The sequence below is a fragment of the Podarcis pityusensis genome (genome assembly GCF_964106645.2).
Source record: "Podarcis pityusensis genome assembly, chromosome: 2".
Classification (NCBI taxonomy): Eukaryota; Metazoa; Chordata; class Lepidosauria; order Squamata; family Lacertidae; genus Podarcis; species Podarcis pityusensis.
In genome coordinates, this window is record NC_138029.1 from 1,510,678 (window position 1) to 1,524,117 (window position 13,440).

The 13,440-nt window shown below is 50.6% G+C and overlaps 1 protein-coding gene across 1 annotated transcript in view; it reads right to left on the reverse strand.

Moving 5' to 3' along the window:
• Positions 1-22: 22 nt before the first annotated feature.
• LOC308471858 (1-phosphatidylinositol phosphodiesterase-like) overlaps positions 23-13,440 on the reverse strand; it is a 188,016-nt gene continuing 174,598 nt past the window's right edge. The window contains 2 exon segments of the mRNA XM_080996158.1: positions 23-269; positions 273-642. Coding sequence (XP_080852284.1) covers positions 48-269; positions 273-642 — 592 coding nt within the window. The 3' untranslated portion in view covers positions 23-47.

Here is a 13,440-nt window from a genome sequence, read left to right on the forward strand (position 1 = left end):
ACTTCCACAGCCTGAGCCCTCAGGTGTTCATAGCAGAGTGGATTGATTTATTTGGCTAGTTCCTCAGGGTTGGTGAAAAGCCCATTACCAGAGCAATAGGTAAGGTGTATGACAGCTTGGTCACCATTGGCTGCTGCATTAAGGTGCTCCTTAACCCGGTCCCATTTGCGCTCTGCAGAGAAAACGTCCCAGGCATCGCCAACACTTAGTTCCTCATACAGCACTCCCAACACCTCTTTCTCCAGTTCCTCCAAGAGGACCACCTTGCCTCATGTCTGGCCTAAGGTGGGAATGACCTCCTTTGTCCAAACACAGCCCTGGCCTTCTTCATCCAAATACTGCTGCAAACAGGGGGCAAAGTCTTCTTTGGGAATAATTGGGAGTTCCTCTTTGACCCTCATAAGTACAGCCTCCTGTGGGTGGTCCCTGAGGAAGCTCAATGTCTTGTTCAGAACTTCAGAAAAATCAGCCTCCTGGAAAGTGTTGACATGGTAGATAAGAAAATGGCCACCTTCTAGTTTGCAGCGGATGTCCAGAAAGCGCATGCCAGCAGCCAGCTGAGCTTTGAGAGGCCAGCTCTGACAGTGGATCTTCAAGTCACCAAGGAGACTCATGGAATCATGGGTACCAGGGATTGAGACTCTGGAAAGGAGAATATTATTTATTTATTTATTTATTTATTCATTCATTCCCCACCCTCCCCAGCCAAGACTGGGGTCAGGGCGGCTAACAACCAATAATAAAAACAAGTTGATTAAAATACAATTTAAAAGATTAAGATACACTTCCGGAGGTGGCGCCATCGGTTAATGGCGGATTCCCTCTAACTCGGAGGGAACCGCTCCACAGAAATAGGGTCAAATTCCGCTTCGGCGTAGCGGGGACCCCTGAAATCACAGGCGGGTGAAGCCTGTGAACTTGGGACTCGGCGGGCATGTTTTGCGCCCCCCCAATCCGTGAAGGAACCCGGCAACGGGCTCCGGAACGGAACGGGGGCAGTAGCGCTGTGCTGTGAGTCGTCTGCTTCTTCTGTGGAGTGAAGCCACGCAGCTGTTGCCGGAGAGCGCTGCCTTTCTTTCCTGGAAATTTGGCTTTGAAAACAACGATCCGTGAGTAGGATTTCTACGTAATTAAGGAACTGTACAAAATTTGAAAAGAATTTGACCGAAGCGGAGAGGTATAAAAGGGAAGTCTGCCTCCCGCTTGTGTAGATAAAACAAAGCATTGAACTTGAAAGCGGAAGCTTTAAAAGACGCATAAAAGGACTACAATCCAATCATCTAACCAGGACTTTTCCCCCTCAACTTGAGGGAAGAGGGGGGGAAGCTTTGAATGTTATTTCTTTAAGAAGAAGTGAGAAAGAGAAGATAAAAACTACCGCTCAATCCCCCTGGAACGGGTTCCCAGTGACAATAAAAAGCTGGAGAAAAGGTACTGTCTTTGAACATATTTTGACAGCTAGTTCTGCACTTGAAATACAATTTGGATACAATATTGCTGACAGGTATCTCCTGGTCTCAAAGTAACTGTTTAAGATAGACTGTTATCTTTCTGGTGAATTGGGGGGACTTAAGGAAGAAGTAAAGTATTTAAGAACTTTATGACTGTTACAGTGTCCCCCTAGTGGAATTTGGAACTTGTTACAACTAGTTACAATTGCAGCTGGCCTGAGGAGTTTCTCACACTGTCTTCTTGGAATTTTCCACTTCAAAACAATTTTGAATTTAACCGTGTGACTGACCTTGAGTTTTATCTAGAGGGGTATGGCAGATGGGAAAGAGAAACTAGAGTCGTTACAAGCAACAAGGTCGGGCAGAGTATTGCGAACAGACGGTGGACTGCAAAGAAGAGCCTCGACCTCTGGCCCCTCTGGGGTTCCAATAGCAGCCCCATCGGCACAACCTAAAACCAAAGGTATGGCAAGTGATGACGCCTTTGCTCAGGTTTTGGCTAAAATTAATGAATCTTTGGATAGAATAAGCAAACAAGTAGCAGAGGCATCAGACAAGATTGATCAAAATACAACAAGTATTAATCAAAATACAGTAAGTTTAAATAATTTGGGACAGAAAGTAAATACTAATACAGAGACTATTCAGAAACTATTAGAGGAATCGGCCTCAACACGTCAGATTGCCGAAGAGGCTAAAGAAATTGCTACAGCTTCTGTTGCAGAGGTTCAAGAGAAGATACCACCGTTACATAAACAACTTGAAGACCATAAGCTAACTCTGTCTATGATTGAGTTGAAGGAGAAACAAGTGAACTTAAGGGTCAGAGCAGTACCTGAAGTGGAGAAAGACAATTTAGTTGATTTTCTTACACAGGAATTCTTAGATTTTTGGAATCCAGAATTGGTAAAAGACAGTTTCAAAATAGTGAATGCTTTTAGACTTGGAAAAGGAGGAGGAAAGAAGGTGAGAGACTGTCTGATTACTCTCCGAACAAAAGAAGAGAGGGACAAGATCTTGGGTTTGCATTTTCAGAAGACACTGGAAATACATCAGACAAAAGTGGAGATATTTAAGGACATCCCGAAACACCTTCTGGATCTCAGATCTAACTACAAAGATCTGGTCACCTTGTTGAGAAGTAACAGAATTAACTTTAGGTGGGAATTTCCTCAAGGCCTATCTTTTAGCTACAAAGGAAAGAAGAGGAAAATAAGATTGGAAGACGACAAAGACAAATTCTGGAGAGACCACGGAGAAGACCTACAAAAGAAAGTCACAGGAGAGTTAAGAGCAATAGCAAGAGAAACTTTAGACATACCAGGACTATCTCTGGAACTAAAAGACCGCCTGAAAAACGTGATACCACCGACGGAACAGGAACAGGCACTAGGTGCTGTTGGAGGAGAACTAAAATAATTACATCATGGCCCTGCAACTACTAACATGGAACTGTCATGGCTTGAATTCCCCTCAGAAAAGGAAATCAGTGTTTCATTTATTAAAAAAGGAACAATTGGATTTGATCTGTCTACAAGAAACACATATAACAAGATTACACAGGAAATTGTTGATAAATAAAAAAGACTTGGTCAGGAGTTTATTTCATCGGACAAAGTTAAAAAAAGAGGGGTTGTGATTTATGCAAAGGACAGACTATCACCGAAATTTATTTTTAAAGACGACCAAGGAAGATTTGTGGCAATTGAAATCCAAACACAAGGAGAAAAATTTTTGATAGTAGGAATCTATGCACCAAATGAAGGGGAATCTGGTTTTTTTAAGAAGTTGCATGAGACTTTGATGGACTATTTGGATTACAACATGATTTTGGTGGGAGACATGAATGGAGTGGTATCTACACATATGGACAAGGCACAAAGACAGGTAGTCACTAAGGATGGTAGACTACCGAAAACCTTTTTTGACATGACAGACAACTTGGACTTAGTTGATATTTGGAGAATAAGAAACCCCATGGCTAAAGAGGGAACCTTCTTTTCTGAAGCCAAAATGACATGGACAAGAATTGACCAAATATGGATAACTAGAGGAATGGCACCAAAGACAAGAAAGGTGGAAATCTGCCCGAAAACTTGCTCCGACCATAATGCTGTCAAGATGGAAATGAAACTAACACCAACTGGCTGCTCTCCCTGTGCAAAGGTCAGAGGGGGCAGGGTTTCTGTTGAGGCAGGTGATTAGCTGTGGGAGGAGCTTATCAGAGCTTGCAGGGCAGCGGCGCGCGCCTAGCGGCACGCGCAGTTTGATCCATCTTTTAGATTTAGGGGAGCTAGTCTCAAACGTTTGTTGGGGGAGACCTAGGTTTTTTTTGTGGGGGGAGTTATTTGTCCTGTCTTCACACTTTTTATGATGGAGGACCGCTGTAGCCACCCCCAACAACACGTTCTCAAGATGGAGGGGGAGGGAACAGCTGCAGTCGCCTGTAGTTCCTGCGCAATGTTTGCCATCTTGCCAAAGGTTGCAGGCAGCTTTACCTGCAGCAATTGCATGTTGATTGCCCTCTTAAAAGACAAAGTCCAGCAACTGGAGGAACGTGTAGCTACGCTCCAAAGAATTAGAGAGCTGGAGCTCTTCTTGGAAGCAACAGAGCACACCGTCTCCACCAAGGAGGAGACAGGGGACTCCCCTGAGAAGGAGGCTAGTTCACCAACACAGGAGCCAGATATATGGAGAAACGTGACTCAAAGAAGTAGGAGGCCCAGGGTTCGCTCTGATTGTTTAGAAATACACAATCGCTTTGAGGTCCTCTCCCCTAGCATGGAAGACGAAGAGCAGACTCCATTTGAGGATCTCTCCCTCATTACAGTCGATCAGGTATATGAAGATGAGCAGCAAAGTCAGTCCTCGGGGAATGTGCAGGCGACCTTGGAACGGACAGCTCACGGAAGAACCCCGACCAGACCTAAGAGGAGGCGTGTAGTGGTGATAGGGGACTCCCTACTGAGGGGAACAGAAGCAGTGATCTGTGGGCCTGACAAGATGTCTCGGGAAGTGTGCTGTCTCCCCGGGGCTAAGATCCAAGATGTAACTGAACGACTGCAAGGAATCATAAAACCCACTGACAAATACCCCTTCCTCTTGGTTCATGTGGGAACCAATGACACTGCAAGCAATAGCCTCCAGAAGATCAAAAGAGACTACGAGGCTCTGGGCAGGAAATTGAAGCAATTAAATGCACAAATTGTCATCTCATCTGTCCTCCCAGTTGAACGACGTGGCCCAGGGAGAGAGGGGAAAATAGTGGAAGTGAACAGCTGGCTTCGCAAATGGTGTAAACAGGAACGGTTTGGATTCTTAGATCACGGACTGCAGTTTCTTGAAGATGGACTTCTGGCAAGCGATGGGCTGCACCTCACAACGGTTGGGAGGAATGTTTTTGCCAAAAATCTCAGAAACCTCATCAGGAGGGCTTTAAACTGACTAATGTGGGGGAGGGAGACAGTGCTCCTGAAGGTAGGAGTCTATCAATTGATGAAGATGATCATCCAAATGTCATAGACCAAATGGAGCAAACAGCACACAGACCTAGTGGTGGGAGGAAAAAATCCTTAAATAAGAGTCACGGGGGAATGATTAATGGACTTCAATGTCTGTACACTAATGCGCAAAGCATGGGAAATAAACAAGATGAGCTTGAGCTCTTGGTACAGCAAACTAAATATGACATAATAGGCATCACTGAAACCTGGTGGGATAAGTCCCACGATTGGAATGTAATAATGGGGGGATACAATCTATTTCAGAGAAACAGACCAGACAAGAAAGGAGGAGGAGTGGCGTTATATGTCAGGGATGTGTATACCTGTGAAGAGATCCAAGATTTAGAACCTCAAAGCCAAAGTGAGAGCATTTGGGTCAAAATTAAGGGAGAGAAGAATAACAGTGACCTCATTGTGGGAGTTTACTATAGATCCCCAAGCCAAACGGAGGACATAGATGATGCCTTCCTGGAACAGATGGCCAAGCATGCAAAAGGAAGGGAGATAGTAGTAATGGGGGACTTCAATTACCCGGATATTTGTTGGATGTCAAACTCAGCCAAGAGCATAAGGTCAAACAGATTCCTCACTGGCCTTGCAGACAACTTCATTGTCCAGAAAGTGGGAGAAGCAACAAGAGGAACAGCCATTTTAGATCTGGTCCTAACCAATGTTGATGACCTGGTTAGTGGGGTAGAAGTGGAAGGATCATTAGGCGCGAGTGATCATGCTCTTCTGAAGTTTACTATACAGCGGAAAGGAGCAGCCAAGCATACTAGGACTCAATTTCTTGACTTTAAGAAAGCTGACTTCATAAAACTTAGGGAAGTGCTGGGTGAGATCCCATGGACAGTAATACTAAAAGGAAAGGGAGTTCATGATGGCTGGGAGTTTGTTAAGAGGGAGATACTAAAAGCACAACATCAGGCAATACCAATGAGACAGAAAAATGGAAGGTGCCTAAAGAAGCCAGGGTGGCTATCTAAAGAACTTTTAACTGAGTTAAGATTAAAAAAGGATGTGTACAAAAAATGGAAAAGGGGGGAAACCACCAAAGAGGAATTCAAAGAAATAGCCAGCACGTGTAGACACAAAGTCAGAAAAGCTAAAGCACAGAATGAACTCAGGCTTGCTAGAGAAGTTAAAAGCAACAAAAAAGGCTTTTATGGGTATGTCCGTAGCAAAAGGAAGAACAAAGAAACAGTGGGGTCACTCAGAGGAGAAGATGGTGAAATGCAAACAGGAGACACAGAAAGAGCTGAACTCCTCAATGCCTTCTTTGCCTCAGTCTTCTCCGATAAAGAAAACAATGCCCGACCTGAAGAATTTGGAGCAAATGATTCAGCAAAGGAAACACAGCCCAGAATAACTAAGGAGATAGTACAAGAATACTTGGCTAGTTTAGATGTATTCAAGTCTCCAGGGCCAGATGAACTGCATCCAAGAGTATTAAAAGAACTGGCAGATGTGATCTCAGAACCACTGGCAGTCATCTTTGAGAATTCCTGGAGAACAGGCGAAGTCCCGGCAGACTGGAGGAGGGCAAATGTTGTCCCTATTTTCAAAAAGGGGAAAAGAGAGGACCCAAATAATTACCGCCCAGTCAGTCTGACATCAATACCAGGGAAGATTCTGGAGCAGATCATTAAGCAAACAGTCTGTGAGCACCTAGAAAGGAATGCTGTGATCACCAATAGTCAGCATGGATTTCTGAAAAATAAGTCATGTCAGACTAACCTGATCTCGTTTTTTGACAGAATTACAAGCCTGGTAGATGCAGGGAACGCAGTGGATGTAGCCTACCTTGATTTCAGCAAGGCATTTGACAAGGTGCCTCATGATATTCTTGTAAAGAAGCTGGTAAAATGCGGTCTTGACTATGCTACCACTCAGTGGATTTGTAACTGGCTGACTGACCGAACCCAAAGGGTGCTCATCAATGGTTCCTCTTCATCCTGGAGAAGAGTGACTAGTGGGGTGCCACAGGGTTCTGTCTTGGGCCCGGTCTTATTCAACATCTTTATCAATGACTTGGATGATGGACTCAAGGGCATCCTGATCAAATTTGCAGATGACACCAAATTGGGAGGGGTGGCTAACACCCAGAGGACAGGATCAGACTTCAAAATGACCGTGACAGATTAGAGAACTGGGCCAAAACAAACAAGATGAATTTTAACAGGGAGAAATGTAAAGTATTGCACTTGGGCAAAAAAAATGAGAGGCACTGTCAGAGCTGCTTCCAGATCCTAGCTCACAGAGGATCACGCTAGCCAGCGATCATTAAATAAAAGTCTTTATTGAGTTACAGTTTCCATTCTCAATCTGCTGCGTGCAACTCTACGTCTCATGGTTAGATCGGCGAAGCTCCGTCTGAGTCTCCGCCCCTTGTACACCAACTTAATATCCTAGCCCTGCTCCACCTTTTCCGCCTGACTGTTCTTCTCTGGGTCCCTCTGCCCCCCGGGGTCTCTTCCTTCCGGGATTCTTCTGACGCCGACCCCCCGGACCCTCCTGTCTCCTTGCGCCGGGCTTTAGGACCTGGCTCCCTTTCCGGGCTGCCTACTGCGCCACCTTCCTGTGCATTTGAACTTGGCGCGCGCGCCAAACCTTCCACCTTCCGTCTGACCGTTTCTTCGCTCCCCGATGGAGGTGTGGCCACTCCTGACTCGTTCCCTCCCCCCTGTTGTGAGCTGCCAGCGCTTGATCCCTGGCGCCCTTCTTCTTCCCTGCTCTCTGGCGGTGACGCTGGTCCCGATTTCCAACTGCTCCCCTCTGAGTCCCCTCTGGCTCTATCTTCCTGGGGTGTCCCCCTAGGCTCCCCCCTTGCCCTGGCCACTGGTGCTCCTTTCTGTGAATCTTCTGATTCACTGGAAAGACTCGGAGATCTCGGGTCGTCGTCATCACTCATCTTTTCTTCTGCCTCCTCCCCCTCGCTCTCTGTTTCCTCCCTTGCCCTTGCCTCTGCTCCTGAACCCCTGACATCCATCCCCCCCTCGAAGCCCCCTCTTCCCCCTCCCCTCCTTCTGGTGCGGGAGCTGGGTGCTGCCGTGTCCGGGGGACGAATGTCGGATACAGTTCGCTCCCCGTGGCGGGCCTCCATCTGAAGTCTTCCGGTTCTTCCTCCCTGCTCTCGTCGATGACGGTCACCTCCGCTTCCATCTCTGTGCCGCCGTGCTCGAAACCCGGGTCGTCCCCGAAAACGTCCGTGTCCGTCTCTCCCTCGCTTCCTTCTGGAGACGTTGCTCGTCCTGGACCCTCCAGCCACTTTCTGCGGAACTGCTCCTCTGGTCGATCATCCCACCAATACGAGGGTTCTGAAGCAGATCCCGAGGGTGACCCCTCCGGGGAACGGGCGTCTCGTGTCGGTTCCTCGTCCGAGTCGAACCCCCGGAACGTGCTGGCTGAAAGCGTGGGCGTGAAAAGCCAGTCGTCGAAAAAGTCTGCTGGCATTGGCCTATGTGGGAAGAGGGCATGAAACTCTTCTTTGAGCAGAGGTTCGTCTAAAGCGTAGCCCGGCACCCAGCTGTTGGCACTGGCCGGGGTGCCCTCCTTGGCGAGAAAGTATTCTACCCCCTCTTCCCCCCATCTGGAGTCCAAAATCTCCGTGACTTCGTTGATGCGCTCCTCCTGTGCCACTCCCCCTTGCCCGGTTCTCTCTCGGAGCGGACTCGGTGCCGTTCCTGGTTCCTGAAACCTGTGAGGTGCCTTGTAGGGAGTGAGCACCGATCTGTGGAACACCGGATGCATCCTGGAACCCTCCGGAAGCGCCAGCCTGAAAGCCACCGTGTTGACCTGCTCTTCGACTTGGTAGGGCCCCAGTTGTTTATGCCCTAGTTTCTTCTTCGCCAACGACCTGGCCGGCACTGCGTGGGCTGCTAACCAGACCCAGTCTCCCACATGGATCTCTTCGCCAACCCTTCTGTGTTTGTCCGCTTGTACCTTGTATGCGTGTTTAGCCAGCTCCAGGTGCCGCCGCAGCTGATCGTGGACCTCCTGCAACTCCGACGCGAACGCATCTGCTGTCTGCGGCTCCCCCTCCCCCATTCTTTCCAGTCCCGGGAAGGTTCTGGGGTGCCTCCCATTGTTGGCGAAGAACGGCGTGACCCCCGTGGACACGTGCTTCGTGTTGTTGTAGGCGAACTCGGCGAGAGGCAGGTAATCCACCCACGTCGCAGGCTGTTGATTCGCATAACATCTCAGGTACTGCTGCATGATGGCATTGACTCGCTCCGCTTGCCCGTTGGTCTGCGGGTGTCTAGCCGATGCCAGGTTGATCTTGACGTTCAGGAAGCCCATCAGCCTCTGCCAGAAGTTCGAGATGAACTGTCGCCCTCGGTCGGACAGAATAGACCGCGGCAGACCGTGAACCTTGAACACGTGGTCTATGAACAGTTTGGCGGTTTGTTCCGCCGTGGCCACCTTCACACACGGAATGAAATGTGCCATCTTGGAGAACAAGTCCACCACCACCAGCACAGCCGTCTTGCCCCTCGAGCTGGGCAGATCCGTGACAAAGTCCAGGGCGACTCTCTCCCATGGTTCGAACGGAGTTTGCAGCGGTTCCAGCAGTCCGGCCGGCGGTCTGTGCACTGGTTTGGCCCTCTGGCAGGTGTCACACCTCGCCACGTAGTCCGCGACTTCCCCTCTCATTCCGGGCCACCAGAAGTCTCTGGCGACTAATTCCACCGTCTTCTCCTTGCCAAAGTGCCCGGCAGTGGGCGCGTCGTGCAGCTGCTGCAGTACCTTGGCGTGAAGTTCGTCTCCCGGCACGTAGATGGCCCCTTTACGGATGAGCAAACCATCTCGCAGCTGGAACTCGTCGGTCGCTGCCGTGCCCCTGTGCACCTCTGCCATCTTTGCTTGCGCGAAGGAGTCATCCTGCAACGCTCGTCGCACCGCCTCCAGGTCAACTGTTGCCGCAGCGCACGCCCACACTGTCGGTGCGAAGATGTGCATGGCGGCCGCTGGCGTTGCCTCCTCCAGATACTGTGGCTTACGGGAGAGAGCATCCGCCATGATGTTGGTGTCCCCCGGGACATACTCTATTCGGAAGTCGAAGTTCGCAAAGAACTCAGCCCAACGTATCTGCCTCTGGTTCAGGAACTGTGCCGTGCGCCAGTGCTCCAGATTCTTGTGGTCCGTGCAGACCTGCACCGTGTGCTTGGCGCCGATCAGGAAGTGCCTCCACGCTTTGAATGCTGCATGAATGGCCAGCAACTCCCTGTCCCAGATGGTGTAGTACCGTTCAGACTTGCTGAGCTTCCTGGAGTAAAACGCTCCCGGCCTCCAAGCCCCCTGCGGGTCTTTCTGCAGCAGGACTGCTCCCACGGCTCTGTCCGAAGCGTCTGTCTCCACCCTCATCGGCCTGCTGGGGTTGACATGAAGCAGCTGCTCTTCCGACGCGAAGAGACGCTTGAGTGCCTGAAAGGACTGCTCCACCTGCTCTGTCCAGATGAACTTCTTCTTCTTGGAGCTGAGCGTGTCCGTTATGGCCACTGTCTGCATGGCAAAGCCTTTGATAAACTTGCGATAGAAGTTCGCGAAGCCGACAAACCGTTGGACCTCCTTCCGGTTGCGTGGGCTTTTCCAATCCAACACTGCTCGAACCTTGGCGCTGTCCATGGCGAGCCCCTTGTCAGACAACTTGTAGCCCAGGAAATCCACCTCCGTCACGTCGAATTGGCACTTCTCCAGCTTGGCGTAAAGCCTATGCTGCTGTAGCCTGCTCAGCACTTCCTTGACGTGCCTGTCATGCTCCTGCTGCGATTCCGAAAAGATCAGGATGTCATCCAAGAAACAGACGCACGTCTTGTAGAGGAGCCCCGCCAACACGTGATGCATGAAAGCTTGAAAAACGTGGGAGCCATTTTGCAATCCAAACGGCATAACTCTATATTCGTAGGTGCCCAGGGGCGTGAACATGGCTGTCTTCCACTCATCTCCTTCCCGCATGCGAATGAGGTTGTACGCCCCTCGCAGGTCCAACTTGGTGAACACGCTGCCCTTGCGTACCTTTGCGAGGAGGTCGTCGATTCGGGGCATGGGGAAGTCCGATGGCTTGGTCACACTGTTCAAGGTGCGATAGTCCACTACAAGTCTTTTTTGGGGCGTGTCCCGCTTCTTAACAAAGAATACAGGACTGCCCCCCGCTGCCTTGGACTCCCGGATGAAACCGCGCTCCAAATTATGATCTATGAACTCTTTGAGTTCCTGCAGTTCGTCCTCAGACATGGAATACAGCTTCCCTTTGGGCAGCGCCGCCCCCGGCAGCAGGTCAATTTTGCAGTCATATGGTCTGTGGGGGGGTAGCCTGTCTGCCTCCTTCTCGCAGAAAACCTCCAAAAATTCTGCGTACTTGTGGGGAACCGCTTGCAGCGTGCCTAGCTGCAGCTGTGACTCCTCTTCCTCTCCTTCCTGCCGGGGCACGATGCAGTGTTCAGCGCAAAAGGAAGAGCCGAAGGTCAGCTGCCTCTGGTACCAAGCCAGCGTCGGGCTGTGCTTGTCCAGCCAACTCATGCCCAATACAATGGGCGTGTCCGATAGTTGAGTGACGTTGAAGCTGATGATTTCCCTGTGATTCCCAAGTCGCATCACCATTGGTGGCGTCTGCTTCACCACTTGCCCCCCTAGCAGCTCCCTGCCATCCACCGTGACAACCTGCAGGGGCAGCGTGGCAGGCAGCAACTGTATGGCGTGCCGGTCGACAAGGTCCTGCCCTATAAAGTCCGCATTGCTTCCTGAGTCAATGGTGATTGGCACGTCCATGGTGATTCCATTGGGCAGCTGGAGAGATGCGGTGAGCTTCACTACTGGTTTGGGCGGGAGGGGGTCCATGGGCTGTAAAATCTCTGGGGACTGCTTCACAGACACGTCTGGCTGGGCCCCAGTGCCTCTTCCTCCAGCCAGACTCCGTCGTTTCCCTGCTGTGGTTCTCCTTGCTGCGTTGCTGCAGTTACCATTGCTGAGGCTGCAGTGTGCTTGTGGAGCCTCTGGGGACACTCTTTCGCCATATGCTGTGGATCATCGCAGATGTAACACTTCCTGTTCCCTCTAGGAGGCTTCGCTTTCACTGGTGCCGGTGCTAGGGCTCTGGCTGCTGACTGAGCCCTTGCACCTCCAACCTCCATAGGTTCCGCTCCTCCTCCTGGCGGAGGCGTGAATTGCGCACGCGCTGCTTCTCTGGGAAGGAAGGAGGAGCCCCTGGCTGGTTCGCGCCCCCCACGCCCTTCGTCCCTGCTCCACGGACGTTCTTCCAGCCGCACCCCCACCGCCAGCGCCCTCTGAACGATCTCCTGCGTGGTCCGGGGTCTCTCCCCCCTCGCAATTTCATCTTTAACCGAGCCGTGCAATCCCTCCCAAAACAGGTCTCTTACTGGAGCCAAATCTCTGTCCCATTCCAGGGCACTGACCAAAGCAAAAAAGCGGGCATGGTACTGCCTTACGCTGGCCCTTCCTTGCTTCAGTCCATGTATCTGCTTCTGAGCAAGATCCACGTCTATGCTTGATAAAAAGCACCCATCCATCGCTTTAATAAAGGCATCCGCATTTTGGAGCGCCGGATCCTTATCTCTCCACAAATTGCGCAGCCATGCTTTAGCATCTCCATGCAAATGGGACATGATGAATCCCACCTTCTCTTGCTCATCTCTAAAGTCGTTGTTGAGCAGTTGCAGTGCACACATTACATCTGCTCTAAAGTTGGGGTACTGTTGCAAATTCCCATCGAAGTGAGAGACCAGACCGCCTGTTCGTCTCCCCAACCCAATCCCCTCCGGTTTGGGTGTCAGTTGCCCTTGCTTCGTAAGCACTTCCAACCTGACCTGGAGATCCCTGTAGGCGGCAGCTGCGTCCTCCTCTCTCTTCCTGGATGCAAGAGCCTCGGCATTCAGTCGTGTCACTGCTTCTCTGAGTTCCGCTATCTGCTGTTCGGCCGTCATGTTGTCTGCCGTTCGTGAGCTCGCTAGTAGGCACCCGCTTTCTCTCCTCTCCGCGAGGCTGTAGATGCCCACAATTTAAGAGACGGAGCTTACTGTCAGAGCTGCTTCCAGATCCTAGCTCACAGAGGATCACGCTAGCCAGCGATCATTAAATAAAAGTCTTTATTGAGTTACAGTTTCCATTCTCAATCTGCTGCGTGCAACTCTACGTCTCATGGTTAGATCGGCGAAGCTCCGTCTGAGTCTCCGCCCCTTGTACACCAACTTAATATCCTAGCCCTGCTCCACCTTTTCCGCCTGACTGTTCTTCTCTGGGTCCCTCTGCCCCCCGGGGTCTCTTCCTTCCGGGATTCTTCTGACGCCGACCCCCCGGACCCTCCTGTCTCCTTGCGCCGGGCTTTAGGACCTGGCTCCCTTTCCGGGCTGCCTACTGCGCCACCTTCCTGTGCATTTGAACTTGGCGCGCGCGCCAAACCTTCCACCTTCCGTCTGACCGTTTCTTCGCTCCCCGATGGAGGTGTGGCCACTCCTGACTCGTTCCCTCCC